This window comes from Drosophila albomicans, chromosome 2R (genome assembly GCF_009650485.2).
Source record: "Drosophila albomicans strain 15112-1751.03 chromosome 2R, ASM965048v2, whole genome shotgun sequence".
In the NCBI taxonomy this organism is placed as follows: Eukaryota; Metazoa; Arthropoda; class Insecta; order Diptera; family Drosophilidae; genus Drosophila; species Drosophila albomicans.
This window is the reverse complement of record NC_047631.2, coordinates 16,608,878-16,621,772: the sequence shown is the minus strand read 5'-3', so window position 1 is coordinate 16,621,772 and position 12,895 is coordinate 16,608,878. Positions and strand designations below refer to the sequence as shown.

Here is a 12,895-nt window from a genome sequence, read left to right as displayed (position 1 = left end):
ATTAATAGTCTGCTCTTAGGAGTTTCAGCAAATTAATTTTGTAATGCAATTAGAAATGGGTCAAAAAAGAAAATCGCTAAGCCAAGTAACCGTTATAGTTATACTCTTCATTTGTTGTTTCGCCTTTGAAGTTTTTTTAATGCTTGAATTAATTTTGTAAATTATTTTCTATTGTTGCTCAGGGTATTTCATAGCCACCTTTTATAAAATACACAACCTTATCATCGTAATACGTAAATCTCACTCAATAAAAATGTTCATTATTTATTTTTTTATATTCACATAATTGAGAGAAATGCGCAAAACTAAGCTGGGGACAATGCCATTTAGAAATTCGTAAGTTACTCAGAGCTATTCACAGGTTATTATTATTATTATTAGTTATTATATTTTTTTGTACATCTATCCTTTGTTAAGCCAAAGAACTCTGAATGCTTTTCGTCTGTGTGTATAGTATGAATAGTTAGTAGTCTATCCCCGAAGTCCAGCTCTCGCACATGTTTATTTATTGGAATATTATTAGATTTTCATTTCGCAGTAAAGCAAATAGAATGGCAAACAGCTAAATAAAATGCAAATAATAAATAGTTAAATACTTAGAAGGCATAAAACGTCGGCTGGCTGATAAGGCGACAGTCAAACAGTCAAACAGCGGGCAGCAGGGCACATGGCAATGGCATCATCATCGATAGATAATTAGCAAGGTGATAATGGGGCCACTGAGAGTGAGATGCTGCTGATGCTGAGGCTGAAGCTGATGCTACTGCTGATGCCACGACAAGTTCAAATTCCAATGTGGGTGGAGACAAAACAGCAACAGCAACAGCAACAACAACAGCGACAAGGGCCAAAAAAGCCATTAGAGTAAATCGACCCAAATGGGCGGCGAGGATAAGCGGACGATTGGGTGACCGGGATGAATGGGATATATAGAAGAGACTGACTGAACTCATAAATCCATTTCAGAGTGCTGGGAATGGGACGTCGCGCCGCGGCGGGTGGAATTCATGTCAAGTATACGCCAGGCTGACGCACTGGTCATAAATACCAAGGCCAAGGAATAACTTGAACGTGTTTTCTTTATTTGTTTGTCTTGCTAGCCACGCTCCCACTTGTACATTGTGGATGAGCAGACAAACGGACAGATGGACTAAGCGACTGACGGACTTGATGGAGATGTGTGTTAGAACAGCGCCTTGAAGGCAGACAAACATTTATATTGGACAACAACAACAAATGTCTAATAAAATGACACATTGTACTCGCAGTCGTATGCAGACTCACAACTTTAAGAGAGATAGAGATAGAGATAGAGAGAGGGAGGCAGCTCATCTCAGTGGCAAAAACAATAACAGAATAATGGAAAAACAATAACAAAAACCTGCCTTATAAAGTCAGCAAAGTCAGCTCATCTTTGTGTATGTTTTTGTTATTTTAATCGCTTGGCTTTCTTTAGTAGTCGCTTTCGTTTTTTTTTTATTTTGTGGTATTATTTTTTCAAATTTTATTTTAGCAAAATAAAATTGTGTTTTTGATGTGATTATACGAGTGTTGAAAAGTTCAAAGTAAAATTGTAGCATCGACTGCAATTTGTGTTGTCAAAAGTATGTGTATAAATAAGGTATGTACTTGTTGTACACTTGTAGCGTATTTCTTGCAATTAATTTGAATAATTAATATGCATTGCCAGCACACACACACACACACACACACACACACACATACACTGGGATATAGAGCAAACGAGCGAGAAAGAGACACAAACGACACACCTTCACTCGTGGCCCATTTCGTCAGGCGCTTTTTCCTTCGAATTTTTAATTTTTTCTTTCTTTTTTTTCGTTTTTGCTTTTTTTTTTTGCGGTAGTGTCAACGCGACCGTTGTGGCAGCATCGCTTCGCTTCACGTCCGTGTTTCGCGTCGTTAGGCGCTCACGTTGTTTGGCCCCACTGTGCACAGTGTGGTCGCCGCAGCTAACGAGGATAATTCGCACGTTTGTACTTTGGCTCGTTTGCCGCGCAACTGATACAAAAACTGAAGCCGAACGCCATCAAAAACCCAAAAGCATCAGTTCACATCACAACTCGGAGCAACACACCAACAGCAAACAACATTTGCTCGCTATTCTCACATATTCTCACTTCTCACTTCGCACTTCTCACTTTTGCTTCAGTTTCTGCTCTGCTCTACTCTGCTGTGCTTTGCTCAGCTCGCTCGTGGCTCAGTGTTGCTCCCAAAAGCCGTCAGACGGCAGAGAAGAGAGCGTACAATATATTCGTATATATGGTATTATGCCATTTGTTGTTTATGTTGACGCAATGCTTACGATTTCAGTATTTCAGTATTCCAGTATGAGAATGCGAGTGTAGTAATAGACCCAAAGACCACCTTCTTGACGCATTTCCTTAATTGCAACTTTTGCTGTTTATTTATAACATTTGCGATTACGTTGTACACTCTTCTAGTGGCTTTGGCAATTTACCTTTTGTTTACGTCGTCGGCATTCAATAGCCGCCAAATTCGATTACGAGCTTTCACAGGTGTCTTCGGAGTTGTAAGCAAAAGAGAGCGGCGCATGTGTGGGAAAAAAAGAGAGCGAGAGAGAGCGGACGTGCCTAAGAGAGTGGAGTTAACAGGGTTGCCAGAGCAGCTAACAAATAAAAATAATAATTTTAAAAATATATTTCATATTTTTTTTTTTAAATTTATTTTATTTTTATATTTTGAAATATTCTAATATTAATTCACATTATATTCGAATGTGTAAAATTGACTCTGTTATCTCCAACATTTTACTATTAAGAGAGCTGCTCCAAGAATAATTATGATAAATAAAATATTATTTAACATTTATAAATATTTATTTTACTTTTATATTTAAAATCATTTTAATATTAAATTGAAACTGCTATCTCCGAAATTTTGTCGTCTCTAAAGCCCTAAAGAGCTTCAAAGCTTGCGTTTATCTCTTTCGGCTTTTAAGAGAATCGCACGCTTTTACTTTGCCCTTTGCTCTTAAGCTGCGCAAAGCTTTTTACTTCGATATGCACTGCACAAAATTACGCATACGCCGTGTATAAATATTCAATTCATGATATTTGTGTATTTCTATAGTGCATTTATCATTCTTATTTAAAAAGTAAATAATTTAAAATGCAAGTAAGAAGTATGTGAGTTTTTCCATTGTGTTTGTGCTCATTGCATTTGCAATTCGTTATCCTCGCACCCTAATTGAAGCGCGTAAAATGCTCGTCAGAGCGGAAATGTAAGCGGAAGCGTGAAGAAGCTTTTGCAAATGTAGAAAAGGCAACAACGTAATCGTTTTTCCATGCCAAGAGCTTTTCAGAGTTCTACAGCCGTACAATTACTGAGCACAGCACAGAGAAAAATGTAGAACTGGCACACACACGACGAATCAACTTCAAAAAGGAAGCGTAAAATTGTGGCAGCAACACATGGCGTTGTCGCAGCTTTAGTTTGGGTTCTCGTTTGGGTGCTTTGGCCAAACCTTTTTGAGTTCTAGGTCTTTTTTTTTGTTTTGTTTTTGCCTTTTGAGCTGGCAGTCAACAAAAGCGACGCACGTAATATAATAAAGAGATTTTCCATAGCATACAAAGTGGAGCTCGCTTGCTCTGCTCTGCTTACTCGGTTGGCATCCACGTTCATGCTCAACAACCTCCGCATTGCCATGCATTGTGAACACACAGACACACACACACACACACTCACATTCTCTAATAGAAATCGGTTTCAGCTGAGCAAAAAATAATTGGCTCTGTATTTTACGAGACTGCTGGAAGTATAGCAAATATCTATACATATAGATATATATATATATATATATATATATATATACATATATATATACATATATTGCCTTATACTGTCTATCAGTTGTTGCTCGCCGTTGTTGGCTAATCTACAACAGCAACAGTTTGTTGGCTCGTGTTGTTTAGTTGTTGCCATAACGACAGCGCGCTGGCGAAAGAGGAAAGGGCGAGAATTGTTAATTGCAATTAGCAATCTGAATTTACACATTCCCATTCCTCCACAGACACAGCACTCGATAGATAGAGCATTGAATAGTGTAGTGTATAGAACGACGATAACTGCGATAGCACAATTAAACAACAATAAAGTGTGTATTTGAATATTAAAGCAGCAAGAGACACAATATTACGTATACGCAAAACGAGTTTAGATTGCGATATGCAGATGATCGCAGAATTAATTGACTGACAGCTGGTTATGAAAATACTATGAGAAGCGTACTCAAAGTGCCCATTATTTATTTTAATGTATGGCAAAACATTGAAATTTCCAAGCAGATGCTAGCGCATATAGCATACAAACATTAAGCATATGGTATTTATGTAATATATTTGGATTACGGTCTGTTGCTCTTTGTCGAGTTGAACCTCTCAAATGCTTTGAATAAATTCATAAAACAATATTCAAAAGGACATCACAAAGAATACAACATAATTCGGGGAAACATATGGTGATTTTCTAATTGACCGCGCCTCGTAAATCTGTGCTTATGACGGGTTCATGGGTTTTTGCCTTTTGAAAAACTCAACGTAAAAATGAAAATGAAAATAAAATGAAATGAAATAAAAGACAAAATCAGCAAATTTTTGAGGATGCTCGCACATTAAATTTACATATATTTCTTAGAGTTAAGCACAGAGGCAGTGGCAGTCGCAGAGTCTCAGAGCATCTCAGTTGCAGACCCTTAAAAAGGGGGCGTCTCCTAAGTAGCCAGTTTGTTCGCCTGGCTTGTCTTTTTCTTTTCTTTTTTTATTTGGTTTGAAGTAGGAGAGAGCAGAGAGAGAGAGAGAGAGAGAGTGGAGACATGGAGCCGGAGTGCCTAATGCGGCAATTGTTAAACCAAATGCAAATAGACGTTGCAGTTTTGCAGACTTGCCGCGTGCCCAACATAAATCAGTTGCCATTGCCCGCTGCTGTGTCCGCCCCGTCCATGGTGCACGCCTCCGTGTCGACAGTAAGTTTGGTAACGCGCTCGAGCGTTTTTATAGTTTGCATGTACAATTTCTTGGCCAATTCCTTGTCCTGGCCAGCCTCCGAAGTTGGCGCAATTTCGCAGTCGCTGCAAGTGTAGAGAGAAGTGTGCGTTGCACATAAAAAGGAAACAAAGTGCTGCTAATGCGGCGCCGTCGCATCTGCAGCTCCAGCTGCAACCGCTGTGGCGGAAATGCCAACTCACTTGAAGTACTCGCCAGTCACTTGCTTCAGCTGGGGATCCGTGGCCAGGCGAATGGCGCACTGTGCCCCCTCGACGGCATTCTTCATGAAGAGCCACATCCAGGGGTAGGTGATCACTTTAACACAAAAAGCCGACATTAGCGGTGAGCTGTGTGCGAAACAAAAAAAGAACGAAATACAAAACACAAAAGTTTACTAATTTCATTTCCATTCTAATTAAAAGTCACAAACAATTTAAAGCGCAAGACTAGCAAATACCCTGCGTTAGAAAATATAAATATTTGGCAATGATGCTTTAAAGAAACATTCGAAAATAAATAGCTTCTATTCCTAAAACAAATTACACAATTTTCTACTGAATTCAAGCGAAAGAATTGTTGACCCTGCCCTTGTCTGCTGCTCAATAAAGGATACAATAAAAAAGCAAACCAGGGATTAACAAGATTGCAAAATGACGACGAGTTTTGTTGAAAACTTTTGAACTTTGCAGCTCGTTGTAGAGAAGTTAGCTGCAAATCGAATGTCATATACTCTAATGTCATATACTCTATGCTGCAACTATGATTTATTTTGTTAACCAAATTGAAAAAACATGCGAGTAATTGTGCTGCCAACTAGAATATCGATTTCAATTACTCAACTCATTTATTGACAGCATGCAAATTAAACCACTTATAATATTTATTATCTTAAAAGGGATTCGCGGGCTCTGTCGAGCATTGTTAATCTTGTGACAATGCGGCTGAGCAAGTTAAAGAATTTATTTTGTCATTGTTTTAATTACACTTTCAACTGTGGTGACAACGGCCAAAGAACAAAACCCTTTTTGTGCGGGATGCGAATTTAAATTCAACGTTCGCACTCTTCACTCTCCCGCTCACAGTGACTACGGTCAATATTAAGTATACGCCATGCTAAAATAATGGCGAGGCTGCAGCTGCCTTTTCAAGGAGGATTACCAGCTCGCGCTCAATTTGCTTAGCTGTCGTTTTCATTGTTGTTGTTGTTGTTGTATGTTGTTTGTATTATTGTTGTCTGCTTTTTGTTGCTGTTGCGGCTGCCAATGCTCGTTTACAATGGCGTCCAATGGCACAGGTTCACCGACACTTGAACATGATAAAACGATAAATAAATAATTAATGCGTTTAACTTTTCCATTTACGCTTTTTCCGTGACTTGAGCATTAACTGCTTTTCATTTTCATTCATTTCATAGTACGGCACGGCAAAGCGCACACACAGACACACTCACACACACACATACATGCATACATGCAGCCACACACAAAAGCGTGTTAAAGTGTGCGTGCGTCTATCATTTTGCTTCTCTGCTCTGTCTCTCTCGTTGGCTTCCCTCTGCTCCCCTCTCCTCTGCTCTTTTGCCTCGCCACTGTTGTGGCATAAATGGTTCCATTCACCGTTTGGCCAGAACCCTGCAACGCTTTTAAAACTGCCCTTGCCACGACTATAGAGTACGACTATCATCATCATCATCATCTCCTCGCGCTACCTTCACCATCCCCTTCGCCTGCCCTGCTCGCTGCACTCCTAATTCTTTAGATGCATTTCTGAATCGCATTAAGCACCCGTAGGGCTTGCTGCATGAACCGCTAAGCCAGACAAAGTTCACGTTCATCGACCCACTCCCCCTCCCCCTCTCTCTCACTCTTTCTCTCTCTCTCTCTCGTTAGACAGCACACAACAGTTGATTACATGAAAATGTTTCGTGTGAAAAGCGCATCAGAAAACACACTCGTGCTCGTTTTAAATAGTTTCCCAATACCTAACAGCATTGCTATTCGCATTTTTCTCACACACACACACACACACACACGAAACCTGTCCACTCCTGTGCAATATTACTACACATAAATATATTCAAGCATTCAAGAATAGTTTTAATATAAATAGAGCAAAGTATTCAAATGAGCTTGAAGTTTGAAAACACATTAAAGTATTATAATAATATCAGTTCAATTGGAAACAAAACAGTGTAATTGAAACGTAATCAATTATTTGCTTAAAAGTTTGAGATAAATTAAATAGAAGAATGTATCGTTTCATACGTTTAATGCCTTCTCCATCTATAAAGAGGAAACTATTAAATTCCAATTTTAATTTCCTTTTGACTAATTGAAAGTATAAATTATTGCCCATAAATCTCTTGAGGTATAGGAGAAAAGATGGCTAAAAAAGTGCCATCTGCAGGATTTACTTGTTAGGCATATTTAAATAGTATTTAGTTATGAGAAACTTTTATTTTGTTTTAATAATAGTTGAAGCTGCCTAAATACTTATTTAATTAGAGAGATTTTCTATAAATCTAAAATCAATTGTAACTTTAATTTGAGTCAGTGGAGATGTAGATAATAGCTAGCACTTTTTATTTATTTACTGCAACAGCAACGATAGAAGAGCTCAATGATTTTGCTTGGCTTGGTTTTAAGCACTAACTAGAAGAGATCTCGTTGCTTTTTTGGAAGTTCTGAATTATGCTCAGCGGAAGATAAGACTGAATTCAGTTGGAAATTTTAGGTAGACAGCGAGCACAAGCAGTTGCCGCTCAATAAATAACAGCAAGAATCTGGCTGAATGACTGGTTGACTGACAGGCAGCAGCAGCGTGTTGTTAGCTCTCGCTCTCTGTCTCTCTCCTAGCAACTGGCAACTGCCAAGCGCCTTGACCGCAGGAGAAAAAGGATGCTGGTGAACAACTGAACTGTATACGACAAGCATGTCGAAGCGGGCGTTGGTGATGGGGGGAGGTGGGAGTTAAGAGGTGGTTGATGGCTGGGTGGCTAAAAAGAGGACAAACATGGGAAAAGTGCAGCACATACAGCTGACAGCTGTTTCAGCAGATACGACTCTGCCAGCCGCCTGCCAGCAACGAGCCGTAAAAGCAACGAAAGTCAAAGAGTTATCTCCACAGCTGCTCTTCTATGCAGGGGGTGTATGTCTGTCTGTATGTGTGTGGGTATGTTTGAAGTATAACAAAAGTTCAATTTGGCGCTACAAAGTCTGTAAATAGCAAAATCTACTTGGAGAAGCAAAACATGTACAGAAAAAGTTGAAAAACGCCGACAAGAAATGGGACGAGCTGCCTGAGAGCTTCAGCCTGAGCCTGAAGAAGCGCTTGACTGAGTGCAGGCAGCCAATGGACAGGAAGTAAATGCATGCAAGGTACAGCTATCAATGTGTATGTATAACACACACACACACACGTACATATTACATACATATGTAGTATCTCTGTAGTTGGAGGTGAACTATAGGCCCTAACATACAAGTCCACTTGATGTTACTTCCGCTGTTCATTTGCTGTTTTATTGCCGCAGCCCGAAGCAGTTACCCGCTCTATGTGTGAGTGTGTCTAAGTGTGTGTGTGAGTGTGTTCTGTTGTTCTTGGCGTTGCGCCCGGGTCACGTGCCACGTGCCTATTGCCGCTTTTGCTCTCTCTCTATCTCTCTCTTTCTCTTTCTGCCTCAAACCACAGCGTCTGGCTGTCAAGGTGCTGCGTTTTATGTCCAAATGATTTGTACGCTTGCCCCGGCATTTGATTTCTTTTCTTTCATTGTTTCGCCCCGTGTGCAACATTGCAACACTGCGAGAAAATTTAGTTGTGTTGAACGTGTTGTGTAGCTCAGACATATGTTGTATGAAATAATTAGCCAGTTTCTTGGCGTGTAGCATTTAGCTCAGCTCTTATGTCATTTTGCAAATTGTAATGACGCATGTTAACAATGTTGTTTCTCTTTTCTTCTGCTTCGACCTGGTTATCGTTCCGTTATGGTTATGGTACCTGCCATTGGCCATGGCAAGGCTTGGTGGCATGGCCAACTGCCAGCTGGATAGCATTTCAAACATGTGTAGACATTACAATTTCGTGTCTATGATGGATTATGCTTTTGTGGCTTCTGACAGCTCAACTTTTCGTACGCTGTCCAGTTGTCCTGGCAGCATATTGAACTCGCCTGACTGCCTGCCAGCCAGCCAGCCTGCCATATGGCATGTCATTTCGCTCGACTATATTTCAATTATTGCCATTGAATTGTGTAATTTGTGGTGCGTGCCATTGCACAAACTACATACCTGGCCTGAGTATGCTTCAATAACATTTGTTCATCATACGTTGTAGTTGTAAACTTGTTAAGCAATCGCATGTCAACAGCAGACGCTCATTTGTTTATATGTAAACTCTGTAAAATCCCAAATAATCTAAGCTGCAAAAACGCCTCTTAAAGAGCTGGCAACTTAACAGCTGTTAGATTTCACACAGCAGCTTAAGCAAGTGTTGTACATGGCGTATGCGTAATTATTTCTATGCGCAGCTTAAACTGCTGAAAACTTGAATTAAATATTACGGCAATGTAAAAGTTTTTGAGGCATTTCATTTGTCTTCATATTTCTCTGTTGACACACTCTCTCTCTGACTATATGCTTCAGCGGATTAGCATTTTGGCATTTCGTGGACGACTTCATTGCGTGAAAAATGAGCTTTTGGTGTCGGGCGAGGCGCAACTAATTTATAACTGCCAAAGAAAGTTGCACAATTGTGTGATTGTCCAAAAACACAAATCTGAGGCATCAATAAATCTTGCATTAACTTCGCACTCATCATTCGACAGTCGGGTGGCGAAGGCGTTGACGATGTGGGCTTGTCATTTGAACTTGCTTCGCTGGCGCAACAAGGACATCAACAACAGCAGCTGGCAACAACTGTCAGCTGTGCGCGGCTGGGCAATAACTCAAAACTGCACCACGATTTGCGACTTGCGACAAAGTTTAGGACCCAACTTGGCCCCATGTTAGAAAAAATAGGCAATTGTTAAGTGCTGCTGCTGCTGTTACTGCTGCTGATGCTGCTCTCGTGTTTACACTTGCGGAACGTATCGTGTCTCGTGCTTGGCATTTTAATTACAGCGTTTCACATTTGTTGCAGCAGCCGCACATTGTGTGTGTGTGTGAGCGCGTGTGTGTTGCAAGTGGCACTCGATGCTCGATTATCTACGCAGACGATGCTGAAGGGGCGGTCCTGTCATTCTGAGCACTCGTAAGTTGCTTACAGCTCCTGCTTTTGCTTTTGCTGCTGTTGCTGTTGCAGTTGCAACTTGTAGTCATTTTGTTCTGCCGCAATTTGCAACTGTTTGTCGTGTTTGCACGTCCTTTTCTGTGTATTGTGCAAATTTAGTTCTGTCTTTTTTTTTGTTCTATACTTTACTATACTATATAGTTGGCCAGAGGGGAAACAAAGGCTATGCGCTGACAGCCAATTTGCATGCACAGGCTTTAAGCCCATGTCATCATGCTCGCTTCTTTTTTCTATTTTTTATCCTATTCCAACTTACAATCTCTCGCTCTCGCTCTACTGTCGCTGTTGCTGTTGCTGTCCTTGACAGGCATCCTAATGGATTTCAGTTTTGTTTGCACAATGTTGGAACCTTTCATAGCGATTGCGGCATTTGCCAGCTCAGAGTGAGACAGAGACAGAGAGAGAGCGAAAGCAAAAGCAAAAGATGACCAACAAAAGTACAATTCAAAAGCACTTTAATACATGCTCGCGATAAGAGTTTTTCCCAAAACAAAAAAACAATAAACCAAAATGTTTCGGACATGAGCGTATTTAAGATAAATGTTCTTAGAATAATGCGAATTAATTACGAGTTAATTATAAGGGAATATTTCTTGCTTGCGCCGAGAGTGTTGCCTAAAGTTTTACGCCTGTAATCAGGCCTTACAACATGCAGCATCATAATTAAGGCAATGCAGCAAAGCCTTGAGGTCTTGGGTCAATCGGCGCTGAGAAAGAAGCATTTCATTTTCCTGTTGAAATCTTTAATTACATTAGCATTTGGCCTTCGGCATTTGATGATGATACCTTGATGCGCTGCCAAGTGGCGACTTTGCTACTTGGGCCACTTTTGATGGCAGCCACGTGACCCGCTTACTGACCCACTCCCACGACCACGACCACGCCCACTCTACCCACTGACCGCAACCACGCCCCTTCCAACCCCTACCGCACACCGCTGGAGCACGTTAAGCCAAATGAAAGTGCAAAAGTTTTTGCGCGGTCGCGAAATGAGCTTAAAAATTTAGTTGCCGTTGCCTTCGTTGCAGTTGCACTTAGGACTGAGTGCAACTTTTGGGTTTTTCGGTTTTTGCGGCTTTTGACTGTATCTGTGAGTTGTGATTTCAATTCTAGTTTGCTAGCTTGCGGATTTGCAATTGGTCTCGTTACTTAATACTTACTTGCGCAGGTGCCGAGTTCCTCTCACCAGACCCGGCGTACAGCAATTGACCGTGACCGAGGTATCTGCGGGGAAATCAAGTGTAAGTAAGGAAACAAGCACTATTAAATATAGACGAACGAATTCAATAATTTAACAAGCCAAAAAACTTTTCAATTTTCAACTGATCCCCAGCCACCTTTCACTTCACTTCACTTACCTTTGAGCACTTTGGCCAGCCAGCGTGTGGCCAAAATGACGGCCAATTTGGAGTGGGCGAAGGCATCGCGTGCATGGAATTTCATCGCATAGGTGCCCACATTCAGCGGATCATCGAAATCGATTTTGGCCGCTTGATGGGCGTGCGCCGATACAAACACAATCCGGCCCTGTTCGGCCCTCTTCAGATGTGGCAGCAACAGCTGCGTCAGCAGAAACGGTGCCAAATAGTTCACCTGACTGTGCTGCTCGAAGCCATCCGGCGTCGGCACTCGAGTGTCGCCAAACACCAGGCCCGCATTGTTCACCAGCACATCGATGTGCTCAAACTCCGACATCAGCCTCGCGGCAAACTGATGCACACTGCGAAAGGAGCTGAGATCCAAGTGCCGTGCCTCGACGAAGTAACGCTCCGCCGGATTTATGTTGTCACCGCCGTCGGCGGCAGTGGCGAGTGGAGTGTGGCAGCCGAGCTCACGCTTGATGATGGCTGCAGCGCGTTCGCCGGCTGTGAGGTTGCGACAGGCAAGGATAATGCGAGCACCACGTCCCCCCAGCGCTTTGGCTATCTCGAAGCCAATGCCGCTGTTGCCGCCAGTAACTACGACAATTTGCTTCTTGATTTGATTATCGTTGGGACAGCGCTGGCCGCTCATTATCGTGCTGCAATGCGGGCAAATGCAAAATTGAGCGAGTATAAAGAGGGAGAGAAGGAGAAAGTGAGAGACAGAGAAGAAGAGAGAGAGAGAGAGAGAGAGAGACGTGGGCGTGGCGCCTAATGATGTGTAACCATCATGTGGCCTGGAGCGTTGTCGGGCTCATTGACAGGCGTCAATGAAATCGGTTGGCTGATTAGCATAAGCAGACGAATAATTATGGATATGAATGAGCTTGACAATTGCGAATTTAAAGGCACAATCACGCAACTGTTTTAAATATTAAATGGAGCACCAAATGAATTCTAATAAACTAGATGGTAATTTTATGATTAGTCGTCAGCTTAATTTTTTGCAGTATTTGAAATAAATCATAATTAATAGGGAGCATTAGTAAATTATAATAATTATAATGCTAATAGGAAGCATTGGTCAAATATTATGATGATTTTGTAAATTAATAATATGGGTGGGAAGTAAATCTATAAAAACTTACATAAAATTCGCTTTAAAACTCAGACTTTGATTTCAACAGAGAATTCCACTTCGACTGACAATTTATTGAATAG

At 41.2% G+C, this 12,895-nt stretch overlaps 1 protein-coding gene across 5 annotated transcripts in view; it reads right to left on the bottom strand.

Annotated features, from left to right (window-relative positions):
• Positions 1-4,080: 4,080 nt before the first annotated feature.
• The window catches only part of LOC117575839 (retinol dehydrogenase 13), a 46,760-nt gene continuing 37,945 nt past the window's right edge, over positions 4,081-12,895 (bottom strand). The window contains exons 3-6 of one of the 5 annotated variants that reach the window (XM_052006727.1): positions 11,672-12,333; positions 11,474-11,537; positions 5,228-5,342; positions 4,081-5,110 (exon numbers count right to left, since the gene is read on the bottom strand). In XM_052006727.1, the coding sequence (XP_051862687.1) occupies positions 4,886-5,110; positions 5,228-5,342; positions 11,474-11,537; positions 11,672-12,333 (1,066 nt within the window). In that variant the 3' untranslated portion in view covers positions 4,081-4,885. Of the gene's footprint in view, positions 5,111-5,227; positions 5,375-11,473; positions 11,538-11,671; positions 12,334-12,895 lie in introns of all 5 variants that reach the window. The other 4 variants (XM_052006728.1, XM_052006730.1, XM_052006729.1 and 1 more) reach the window with 4 other exon arrangements.